At 43.9% G+C, this 13,112-nt stretch overlaps 1 protein-coding gene across 1 annotated transcript; it reads left to right on the top strand.

Moving 5' to 3' along the window:
• The first annotated feature begins 665 nt into the window (after nucleotides 1-665).
• Nucleotides 666-4,465, top strand: LOC125518409 (U-box domain-containing protein 70-like). Its single transcript, XM_048683261.1, has 7 exons — nucleotides 666-764; nucleotides 1,097-1,320; nucleotides 1,392-1,458; nucleotides 1,744-1,863; nucleotides 2,113-2,637; nucleotides 3,090-3,836; nucleotides 4,006-4,465. The coding sequence occupies exons 1-7, from the start codon at nucleotides 666-668 to the stop codon at nucleotides 4,198-4,200; spliced, it is 1,977 nt and encodes a 658-aa protein (XP_048539218.1). The 3' UTR covers nucleotides 4,201-4,465.
• The last annotated feature ends 8,647 nt before the right edge of the window (nucleotides 4,466-13,112 follow it).

The raw sequence follows: 13,112 nt of genomic DNA, 5'->3' as shown, positions 1-13,112 counted from the left end.
AGTTCTATGGATCCAAACGAAATGTTAGGGAATTTCTCTGTGGATTGTACTGAGTGTTGACGTTCTTGGGAAATTTCAGGGTTTTAAGTTTTAACCTGCAAAAAGAGATACTTCGTTCCATCGAATCTGTAGGCCCCTTTTAGAGTTGGGCGCAATATTTTAAGGTTGCTGTTGGTAAAATACCAGTATATCCATTCACCAATTTCAAACACTTTTTCTGTTTCCTCCCAACTGCAATAAGTCAGTAAATACTAGAGTTATTATGTGTCAATTGTCGACCAAACTAGTTAGGGGCTGAACTGGGACAACATGAGAAAATTTGCATTGGGAGTGTAGAAAGGCCTACATTTGGAATCAAATTGAAGAAACGCCTTAGTTGGGAGGAAGTAGTAGGTTAAAAATATACTTTGTGAGCATTTCATGTTGTATATATACAGTACATCTTGTGGTTTATAACTTTGCAAAAACGTGCCATGCAATGGATGGACTTGAATGCTTTCCATGCTTTGTTTGAAAAACCACGCCGTGGATCGATAATACCGCAGGACACAGGCTGCTAGCAATCTATTTCCTTTCTTCAAGCATGATACATTCACCTCCATTTAGTGGCATGACAAGCTATTGTGATGTAGAATTGCAGCTTTAGAATCTGAATGTACCCCACCATGCATGTTGCAGGCAATGAACTCTTCTACAGCAGAAAATATCAGGAAGCAGCAGCTCTCTATACCGAAGCTCTGAAAAAGAATCCGAAAGAACCCGCGGTAAGAATTTGGTTTAGAGCGATTATACCCTGTATATAACATCTGAAGCCAACTTCTATGTGCTGTTTTATCTGTTATTATTCTGTCACAACACTTCTCTCAGCTGTCGTACTTTGTACAATACATTGGTTAAATTTGTTTCTCCATTCAAGTTAGATGGATCTCTGATTACTAAATTTTGCTGTCATATAGCATATATTATCTATGATCTTTCTTTTGTTTTACATCGTTAGCTGTATGGCATGCTCCGAGGGGCACCGTTTTATCTTGGCACCCTGATTACTGTAATACTTAGTGTGATGATAGTGCTACTTTTATGATTGGACATCCAGGTTTTCAGAAACAGAGCTCAGTGTCACATCTTTCTGGGAGCTCTTCCTGAAGGTCTGGAAGATGCAGAAAAATGTATTGAGCTGGATCCTACTTATCTGATGGGTTACGTGTGTAAAGCGAAGGTTCAAGCACTGATGCAGAAATATGAAAGTGCTATGGCAACATACATAGAGGGTTTGAAGTGTGATCCAAACAGTACTATCATAATTGATGGCTTCAAGAGGTAGCATTCCAGTCCTCTGTTTGCCTTCTTCACATTATAACATGAACTGACGTTTGTTTTTGTTGGCCTAGATGTAAGACATGCATTGAGAGGTCTAAAGGTGGTGACGTTGGGCCTGAGGATTTAGAAGACATTTTGGTTAGTCTCTTCCATCATTATTTGTTTCTGTTTAATTTTTCCACACACATTTCTTGCATGCATGGTTCACCGTGACTGGTAATCCTTGTGCAACAGGAAACAAAGAAAATGCACTGAAAACCTTCTAATTAGTAGTTAAACTTTAAAAGTACCACTTATGGTGTACATAAAGCACAACTCAATGAAAACCTGCTAATTAGTAGTTAAACTTTACCCCTTCCAGACAATCTGGTTGAGTTTTATTACCTTAAGTCACTAATTATTTGCTCTCACTGATCCTAACAGAGAGATTGGCATTCAGACATTTGTTTGTCTAATGAACTTAAAAAGTACATGGAAGAAGTTGCAGTATTCAAGAAAGAAGCTTCTGATGAGTGCTTGAGGCGGATTGAATCTGAACAAACAGTAAGTTCATATCATGATGTCCTAAAAAATTATAAATGATAAGCATTTATTTTTCAAAAATGCTATCTTATCTAAACTAGAGGGCCGCACTTGCAAATTAGCCCTATGGGTTATGCGTGCACTCTCTAGATTAAACCATTCTGACTACTACAACTTATCTGGACTCGATGCTATTTATGCCAATTGAAACAAGATTAATCAAGCCATCTATCACAGATAAATATGAATGAAAGTGTGTGAATTCTGCAGGCTAGGACATCAGAGGCAAACCAGGTGCAACGACAGAAAGAAACTGAGGAGCATCTGTCCAAAATACAACAAGAGTTGCAACAAGTCAAAGCTCGACAGGATGAGGTTGCTAATGAGCTACTGAAAGCTAATAAGCATAATGAACATGCTCAAAATCAGCTTTTGGAATCGAAAAAGTTCCATAGTGGGGAACTTCAGAAGGCCAACGAGCATAGTTTGAATCTGCAACATCAGCTCACTGATTCCAAAGAGCGGTGTAATCAGCTTCAGTCCAAGCATGATGTCTTGCTAAAGGAACGAGATACTGCACTCAAAGAGGTGGAAAAGTTACGCTGGAGAAGCACGGCGATGCCCTGCCAGTTTTCATTAGCTGAACTCGAATGTGCAACAGAAAATTTCAGTACTTCAATGAAGTTCAGAGAATGTGGGGTTGCCTCGGCGTACCGAGGTGTCCTCCGGAACATGAAAGTTGCAATAAAGGTGCTGAGACACGATGGTCAAGGACGCTCACAGTTTGAACAAGAGGTAGTTCTACTGAACTCGCTCTGAAGTTTATTTTGGAGTGAAGTGCACCATAGGTCCTCGAACTATTTTGAAGGTGTGACATAGGTCCTCGAACTATGAAAAGTGTCATCCAGGTCCTCAAAAATCCTTGAAGTGCAATAAGTGTGTACGTATGTGACACCTCTGAAATAGTTCAAGGACCTACATGACACCTCTAAAATAGTTCGAGGACTTGGATGGCAAGCATATTGCACTTTGAGGACCTCAATGACCCTTTCCATAGTTCGAGGACCTATGTAACACCTCTAAAATAGTTCGAGGACCTTTGATGCACTTCACTCTTTATTTTGCCTATGTCATGCTAGAAAAAGTTGGTGATATCTTGCTTCTTTTCAGTCAAAACTGGAACTTGAATAAATTAGTGTTTCCAAGACGACTAGTTGTAAATAATTTATTTTGGATTTATGTTGCAGGTTGCTATCCATAGTAGAGTGAGACACCCCAACCTTGTAACTCTGCTAGGAGCATGCAAAGAGTCATCGACGCTTGTCTATGAGTCCTTGCCAAATGGTAGCCTTGAAGATTTTCTTTCATGCGAGGATAAGAGGCAAAATCTGACCTGGCAGATTCGCGTTCGTATTATTGCAGAGATATGTTCAGCTTTGATCTTTCTGCATGAGAACAAACCTGACCCAATTGTTCATGGAGATCTTAAGCCTGCCAACATCCTCCTTGATGCTAACTTGGTCAGCAAGCTTCGTGACTTTGGTATTTCTCATCTGCTAATCCAGTCTAAGAGCAAAAATTCCCACCATCCTGTGGAGGACCCAACATACATGGACCCTGAATATCTTGCCACTCGGAAGATGACACCTCACTGTGATGTTTATTCCTTTGGAATGGTAGTCTTGCGCCTTTTAACAGGACAGCCTCCTGTCGGTATAAAGAAGATTGTAGAGGATGCGATGAAGCAAGGTGAACTTAACTCTATAGTTGATTCCTCAGCCGGTGAGTGGCCCGTTGGGCACATTCAGCAGTTAGCAGACCTTGCTCTCATTTGCACTGAGCAAAGCAGCAGGTCTCGTCCTGCTCTTTCAGGCCAGCTCTGGACAGCAGTTGAGAACATGAGGGATGGTGCAATGTTACCTTCACCTTCATCTTCGAGTTCGGTGAGAGATGAAAGCATCATACCGTCACACTTCACTTGTGCTATATCTCATGTGAGTAGAAAGGAACTCTATGCTTTTTCCTTATTCAGGAGCAGATAAATAGATGACAACACTGAATGACTCGAATGTGTCTTTTGTTTGGTTTATTTCTAGGCACTCGTGTGATATTAATTAGTAGCTCCCTTATCTTGTGACTAATCATCTGTTGTCAACATTTCAGGAAATCATGCAGGATCCTCACTTCGCAGAAGATGGATTCACCTACGAAGGTGATTTAATCCGGAAATGGCTTCAAAATAATAACAGATCGCCGATGACCAACAAACCACTTCAACACCGGAAGGTCATCCCCAATATCAGTCTCCGTTCTGCCATTCAGGAATGGCTCCAGCAGCACAGCACGCTTCTGCAATAATCTTTCTGGCTGCAAGCTTTTGTTACTACCGCCTCGAGTATCGCCATGGCGTGTCGATGGGTGTTCCCTAAACCTTAAACCCTCGGCGATGCCTATGAAAAACTCTGCCAACAAAACGAGCTAGCTATGCCATACCGGAAGTAGTGATCACTGGAGTAGTTTATATTCTTGTAATATTTTCTACTGTTAAATCTGGCCAAGCTAAGTGTTTCTTAACATTCGGATCAACTCTGAACTATCCATTTCAATCCATACACGTGCCATGACATTTATGCACACTCATCCCTGATGCTTGCTTAATTAATCAGTACGTGTACAGGGATTGCATGGAGTAGCTTAACGATCACAGTAGTATGTAGGCAAATATTAATGTAGATGTGTTAAGATTATGCAGGGGTTTAGTACTGCACTTATTACAGGTGCACATTAGGAGGTATGAAGCCTGCACACATTCGAGCAGAATGGTTAGGCAGTGGTGCTCTCATCTGTAGAAATGCTTGCATGTGTTTTCTTGCTTTTGGACACCCAGATTTTTGAGTTTCAAGTGGACTTATTTAACTGAAAAGATGATTTAAATCTTGAGAGCTGCTGTAAATGATAGCCAGAGAAAACACGAAGGGAGAGGAAGTAGTACATGTTTCGTACGTTGTTGTCTGGTAGTGGATCGACACAAACCTGTTGGCACAAGTTGTAAGGTCAGCGGTTGAGCGGGAAGTGCATGGATGAACACGGATACATATGAACCCATTTTGAAAAATACATTTCTAAATACTAAAAAAATCCGAAAACAGCGGCACGGATACGTATTCATGTTCTACGTGCGTGCATAAAGTTTCATGAAAAAATAATCTTTTTTATGGCCTGTGCAAAAAAGACAAAAAACTATTTAGAAGCACTGAAATTTATCTTTTTTGCGGGGACAAAACAAAAAGATATTTTTTCACAAAACTTTATGCCGCGCACACACATTTGTGAACATGTATGCATGGAATTTTCTTTTGATTACTTTTTTTTGAGATTTTAAAACGTACTTAAAAATGCATTTTTTTGTAAAGTGGGTGCAGATGCCTCTGAGTTCAGATCGTGCCCACTCGTGGTTGAGCATGATATATGAGTTTGCTAGATCCTGGTCTAAGGATGCAAGTCGTATTCAATGATATCAACCGATTTGCATCTTAAATATCAGTTTTAAAATCTTTACGAAGGGTGCAACTAACCGGTTAAACAGGGTTGCTGGCCATGCAAGGTCGTAAGGGCATCTCCAGCCGCGCCCCCAACAGGGCCCCCCAGGCCACTTTTTCGGCGGCGGCGCCGAAAAAACGGCCCAGTCGCGCCCCCAGGGTGCCGAAAATCGCCGGTTCGGACCTTTTTTCCGCCCGGCGGTCACAGGTCGAACCCGGCATGCTGGGGAGCAGTTGGGGGCTCCGGCGCTAGGGAAAAGCATGTCTGGCCCACACCGACAGGGGAAAAGTCAAGGTTTTCTTCCCCCGACTCGCCTCGCACCCCCCGCGCCCTCGGCCACCACTAGCTATATCCCGGCGACGGCCGCCGCCCTACTCCGCTAGATAGCCATTCCCCGCCGGAAAATAGCAGCGCCTCGCCGCGGCAGCCCCTCCCACAGCAGCTGGGCGTTTCCGGCCGCCGTTTCCGGCCACGGAGGCGCGGTTTTACGGCGGGTACACGCCCACCGAGCGCAAGGTTTTCGGCGTTTTGCCTGCCTCGGCGATGGACTCGAATGAGGAGGAAGAGCTCGCCCCGCTGCTGGAGGAGGAAGCCGCGGCCGACGTCCAGGAAGAAGAGCATCTCATGGTGCTCGCCGCCCTCGCCCAGCAGCTGGCGAGCAATGAAAAGCCGCGGCGAGGTGGCTCGGCGCCGGGGCGGATGAAAGCAAAGAACCGACATCGTCTCCAAGGCTACTGCATGCTCTACTCCGACTACTTCGCCGATGCTCCACTTCATGGTGAGAGAACATTTCGGCGCCGTTATTGGATGAGCCGAAAGCTCTTCCTCAGGATTGTGAATTCCATCCGGGAGTTCGACAACTACTTCAAGTGCAAGATGGATTGCACTGGTGCTCTTGGATTCACCTCCATCCAGAAGTGCACGACAGTGATGAGGATGCTTGCATATGGAGCTCCCAGTGATTCACTCGACGACTATGGGCGCATGGCCGAGTCCACCAGCATAGAGTGTTTCTACAAGTTCTGTCGGGCAGTGGTGGCAGTGTTTGGGCCACAATACTTGAGAACACCCAATGTGGAAGACACTGCTCGGATCCTAGCCCAGAATGCAGCAAGAGGATTTCCTGGGATGCTTGGAAGCATCGACTGCATGCATTGGAAATGGAAGAATTGCCCATTTGGTTGGCAAGGGATGTACAAAGGCGCCAAAGGCGGTTGCAGTGTGGTGCTTGAGGCGGTAGCCACACAGGACCTCTGGATTTGGCACTCCTTCTTTGGTATGCCAGGAACTCACAATGACATCAACGTGCTGCAGTGCTCTCTTGTTTTTGCCAAGCTCGTTGAGGGTCATTCTCCTCCGGTGAACTTCGAGATCAATGGGCACCAATACAACAAGGGGTACTGTCTAGCTGACGACATCTATCCGAGATGGTCGACATTTGTGAAGACGATCTCAAACCCTGTGGCAGGAGGCAAGAACGCCTGGTTTGCGAAGCTTCAGGAGGCTTGCAGGAAGGATGTCGAGCGGGCATTTCGTGTGCTCCAATCTCGATTTGCTGTTGTTCGGTACCCCGCTCAGACCTGGTCCAAAGATCAAATGCGGGAGATTATGACTTGCTGTGTCATCTTGCACAACATGATCATCGAGAGCGAGCAAGAAGACCCAGTGTTTGACACTGAACCATACTACAGGCAGGGTCCTCTAGCGAAGTTGATCACCAGCTACCGACAACTTGGACTGCCTATCTCAGTATGCGTCAGGAGATCCGAGACCCATAGGTGCATCATCAACTGCAGAAAGATCTGATTGAGCACCTATGGAGGCTCAAGGGGGACGCCGTGTGATGAAATACGAGTTTTTATTTGTTGAACTATATAATTTGTATTGAACTATTTGTTGTTGTACTATTTTGTTGAAGTATTTGATTTTTCTATGATGAAATATGTGATAAGAAATAATTGTGTTGATAATTGAACGCCGAGACACGGCGAAACCACGCCGAATATGGGCCTATTCTCGCCCATATGGGCCCTTTATTCGCCGAAATTAGGCTGCAAAGTGGGCCAATTTCGGCGCCTGGGGCGAGCTGGGGGCGACGACTGGGCGCAAAACCACCCCCAGCGCCGATTGTATCGCCGGCTCGCCCCCAGGGGGCGATTTTTATGCGTCCTGGGGGGCCAACGGCTGGAGATGCCCTAACATACTGGACGTGAGAGACTGAAATAGAGAGGGCTGATTGGAAAAAAACACCAATAGGATAGAGATCCCGTGAGCACCCCTGCTTGCGCCACGGGAGAAGCCTGCGCCGCCGCCGCCCCCACCCCTAGGCTCCTCCTCTCCCCGCCATCGCCGGAGGGTGGAGCCGGGCGAAGTCCATGCGGTGCTGGCGGCGGCGGGGCGTTTCCCCCTCTCCAACAGGGTGCTTTGGGCGGAGTGGGGCGGCTCGTCCTTGCGAGGGCGCTGGGCTGGCGCGGCCTCCGGTGGCGGAGGCGCGGGGCTCTGGCGGCGGCATTGCAGGGTGGTTGTGGTGTGGATCTGCTGTGGGGGCTGCCCCGGTGCGGTCGTGTCCTGCACGGCAGATCCAGGCCGGCGACGGTGGATGGTGGGCATATGAAGGCATGGATGGTTGGTCGTCGGTGGCGTTGGTCCTCGCGACACGACGCTCTCTTCCTTGGCCTGTTGTAGCTTCATCGGTCCGAGTTGGCTGGGGCGAGGACTGCGCGGTGGCTGGCGTGCTTGTGGCGGCGGCGGCTCCTGGATCGAGATCTGGCGTGGATGGGTGGCGTGGGGCCGGGCTGCAACATCGGCAGCGCGCCGCAACTGCTGCGGGGTGCCTTGGGGCTGCCTCTTGGGGTCCTGACGTGGATGTGGGCTACCACAACGTAGTGGCTCATGGTGGTGGTCTGAGTCGTTTTCACGGTGGCGGCCCGTTGGTGAGCGGCCTATGTCGGCCTTTACGATTTGTATTAAGGCCCAATATGAATCCCCGTAACTCTCCAGTACTCCGAAAAATACCTGAATCACTAGGAACCTTTCCGATGTCCGAATATAGCCTTCCAATATATTGATCTTTACGTCTCGATCATTTCGAGACTCCTCGTCATGTCCCCGATCTCATCCGGGACTCCGAACAAACTTCGGTCATCAAATCACATAACTCATAATACAAATCGTCACAGAACGTTAAGCGTGCGGACCCTACGGGTTCGAGAACTATGTAGACATGACCGAGACTCATCTCCGGTCAATAACCAATAGAGGAACCTGGATGCTCATATTGGTTCCTACATATTCTACGAAGATCTTTATTGGTCAAACCGTATAACAACATATGTTGTTCCCTTTGTCATCGGTATGTTACTTCCCCGAGATTCGATCGTCGGTATCATCATACCTAGTTCAATCTCGTTACCGGAAAGTCTCTTTACTCGTTCCGTAATGCATCATCCTGCAACTAAATCATTAGTCACATTGCTTGCAAGGCTCATAGTGATGTACATTACCGAGAGGGCCCAGAGATACCTCTCCGATAGACGGAGTGAAAAATCCTAATCTCGATCTATGCCAACTCAACAAACACCATCGGAGACACCTGTAGAGCATCTTTATAATCACCCAGTTGCGTTGTGACGTTTGATAACACACAAAGTGTTCCTCCGGTATTCGGGAGTTGCATAATATCATAGCCAGAGGAACATGTATAAGTCATGAAGAAAGCAGTAGCAATAAAACTGAACGATCATTATGCTAAGCTAACGGATGGGTCTTGTCCATCACATCATTCTATAATGATGTGATCCCATTCATCAAATGACAATACATGTCCATGGCTAGGAAACTTAACCATCTTTGATTAACGAGCTAGTCAAGTAGAGGCATACTAGGGACACTCTGTTTGTCTATGTATTCACACATGTACTAAGTTTTCGGTTAATACAATTCTAGCATGAATAATAAACATTTATCATGATATAAGGAAATGTAAATAACAACTTTATTATTGCCTCTAGGGCATATTTCCTTCAGTCTCCCACTTGCACTAGAGTCAATAATCTAGTTCACATCGTCATGTGATTTAACACCAATAGTCACATCTTTATGTGATCAGTTCACATCTCCATGTGACTAACACCCAAAGAGTTTACTAGAGTCAATAATCTAGTTCATATCGCTATGTGATTAACACCCAAAGAGTGATCATGTTTTGCTTGTGAGAGAAATTTAGTCAACGGGTCCGCCACATTCAGAATCGTATGTATTTTGCAAATTTTCTATGTCTACAATGCTTTGCACGGAGCTACTCTAGCTAATTGCTCCCACTTTCAATATGTATCTAGATCGAGACCTAGAGTCATCCAGATCGGTGTCAAAGCTTGCATCGATGTAACTCTTTACGACGAACTCTTTGTCACCTCCATAACTGAGAAACATTTCCTTATTCCACTAAGGATATTTTTGACCATTGTCCAGTGATCCACTCCTGGATCACTATTATACCCTCTTGCCAAACTTATGGTGAGGTACACAATAGGTCTGGTACACAGCATAGCATACTTTATAGAACCTATGACTGAGGCATAGGGAATGACTTTTCATTCTTTTTCTGTTTTCTGCCGTGGCCGGGTTTTGAGTCTTTACTCAACTTCACACCTTGCAACACAGTAAAGAACTCCTTCTTTGACTGTTCCATTTTGAACTACTTCAAAATCTTGTCAAGGCATGTACTCATTGAAAATATATCAAGCGTCTTGATCTATCTCTATAGATCTTGATCCTCAATATGTAAGTAGCTTCACTGATGTCTTTCTTTGAAAAACTCCTTCCAAACACTCCTTTATGCTTTCCAGAAATTTCTACATTATTTCCGATCAACAATATGTCATTCACATATACTTATCAGAAATGTTGTAGTGCTCCCACCCACTTTCTTGTAAATACAGGCTTCACCGCAAGTCTATATAAAACCATATGCTTTTATCACTTTATCAAAGAATATATTCCAACTCCGAGATGCTTGCACTAGTCCATAGATGGATCGCTGGGGCTTTCTCACTTTGTTAGCACCTTTAGGATCGACAAAACCTTCTGGTTGCATCATATACAACTCTTCTTTAAGAAATCCATTAAGGAATGTAGTTTTGACATCCATTTGCCAGATTTCATAAAATGTGGCAACTGCTAACATGATTTGGACAGACTTCTAAGCATCGATATGAGTGAGAAAATCTCATCGCAGTCAACACCTTGAACTTGTCGAAAATCTTTTGCGACAATTCGAGCTTTGTAGATAGTAACACTACTATCAACGTCTATCTTCCTCTTGAAGATCCATTTATTATCAATGAATCGCCGATCATCGGGCAAGTCAATCAAAGTCCATACTTTGTTCTCATACATGGATCCCATCTCAGATTTCATTGCCTCAAGCCATTTTGCGGAATCTGGGCTCATCATCGCTTCCTCATAGTTCGTAGGTTCGTCATGGTCTAGTAACATGACTTCCAGAATAGGATTACCGTACCACTCTGGTGCAGACCGTACTCTGGTTGACGTACGATGTTCAGTAGTAACTTGATATGAAGTTTCATGATCATTATCATTAGCTTCCTCACTAATTGGTGTAGGAATCACTGGAACTGATTTCTGTGAAGAACTTCTTTCCAATAAGGGAGCAGGTAAAATTACCTCATCAATTTCTACTTTCCTCCCACTCACTTCTTTCGAGAGAAACTCCTTCTCTAGAAAGGATCCATTCTTAGCAACAAAATATCTTGCCTTCGGATCAGTGATAGAAGGTGTACCCAACAGTTTCTTTTGGGTATCCTATGAAGACGCACTACTCCGATTTGGGTTCGAGCTTATCATTTTGAAACTTTTTCACATAAGCATCGCAACCCCAAACTTTAAGAAACGACAACTTTGGTTTCTTGCCAAACCATAGTTCATACGGTGTCATCTCAACGGATTTAGATGGTGCCCTATTTAACGTGAATGCAGCTATCTCTAATGCACAACCCCAAAACGATAGTGATAAATCGGTAAGAGACATCATAAATCGCACCATATCTAATAAAGTACGATTACAATGTTCGGACACACCATTATGCTGTGGTGTTCCAGGTGGCGTGAGTTGCGAAACTATTCCACATTGTTTCAAATGAAGACCAAACTCGTAACTCAAATATTCGCCTCCGCGATCAGATCATAGAAACTTTATTTTCTTGTTACGATGATTTTCCACTTCACTCTGAAATTCTTTGAACTTTTCAAATGTTTTAGACTTATGTTTCATTAAGTAGATATACCTATATCTGCTCAAATCATCTGCGAAGGTCAGAAAATAACGATACCCACCGCGAGCCTCAACACTCATTGGATCGCACACATCAGTATGTATTATTTCCAACAAGTCTGTTGCTCGCTGCATTGTTCCGAAGAACGGAGTCTTAGTCATCTTGCCCATGAGGCATGGTTCTCAAGCATCAAGTGATTCATAATCAAGTGATCCAAAAGTCCATCAGCATGGAGTTTCTTCATGCGCTTTACACCAATATGACCTAAACGGCAGTGCCACATATAAGTTGCACTATCATTATTAACTTTGCATCTTTTGGCTTCAATATTATGAATATGTGTATCACTATGATCGAGATTCAATAAACCATTTATATTGAGTGTATGACCATAGAAGGTTTTATTCATGTAAATAGAACAACAATTATTCTTTGACTTAAATGAATAACCATATTGCAATAAACATGATCCAATCATATTTATGCTCAACGCAAACACCAAATAACATTTATTTTAGGTTCAACACTAATCCAGAAGGTAAAGGGAATGTGCGATGGTGATCTTATCAACCTTGGAATCTCTTCCAACACACATCGTCACTTTTCCCTCAACTAGTCTCTGTTCATTTTGTAACTCCTGTTTCGAGTTACTAATCATAGCAACCGAATCGGTATCAAATACCTAGGGGTTACTATGAACACTAGTAAAGTACACATTAATAACATGTATATCATATGTACTTTTGTTCACTTTGCCATCCTTCTTATCCGCCAAGTATTTAGGGGAGTTCCCTTCCAGTGAGCATTTCCTTTGCAGTAGAAGCACTCGGTTTCAGGCTTGGATCTAGCTTTTCGCTTCTTCATGGGAGTGAAAACTTGCTTGCCATTCTTCTTGAAGTTTCCTTTCTTTCCCTTTCCCTTTTACTTGAAACTAGTGATCTTGTCAACCATCAACACTTGATGCGTTTCTTGATTTCTACCTTCGCCTATTTCAGCATCACGAAGAGCTCGGGAATTATTTTCCATCATCCCTTACATATTATAGTTCATCACGAAGTTCTAGTAACTTGGTGATGGTGACTAGAAAACTTTTGTCAATTACTATCTTATCTGGAAAATTAACTCCCACTTGATTCAAGCAATTGTAGTACCCAGACAATCTGAGCACATGCTTGATACGTCCATTTTGCATCATGCTTTTATATCGATATTTATTGCATTATGGGCTGTTATTACACATTATGTCACAATACTTATGCCTATTCTCTCTTTTTTACAAGGTTTACATGAACAGGGAGAATGCCGGCAGCTGGGATTCTGGGCTGGAAAAGGAGCAAATATTAGAGACCTATTCTGCACAGCTCCAAAAGTCCTGAAACTTCATGGAAGCTATTCCAGAATATACAAAAAATACTGAGCGCAAGAAGTTCCAGAGGG

This window comes from Triticum urartu, chromosome 7 (genome assembly GCF_003073215.2).
Source record: "Triticum urartu cultivar G1812 chromosome 7, Tu2.1, whole genome shotgun sequence".
Classification (NCBI taxonomy): domain Eukaryota; kingdom Viridiplantae; phylum Streptophyta; class Magnoliopsida; order Poales; family Poaceae; genus Triticum; species Triticum urartu.
The sequence above is the reverse complement of the archived record's forward strand: the minus strand, read 5'-3'. Positions and strand labels throughout refer to the sequence as shown.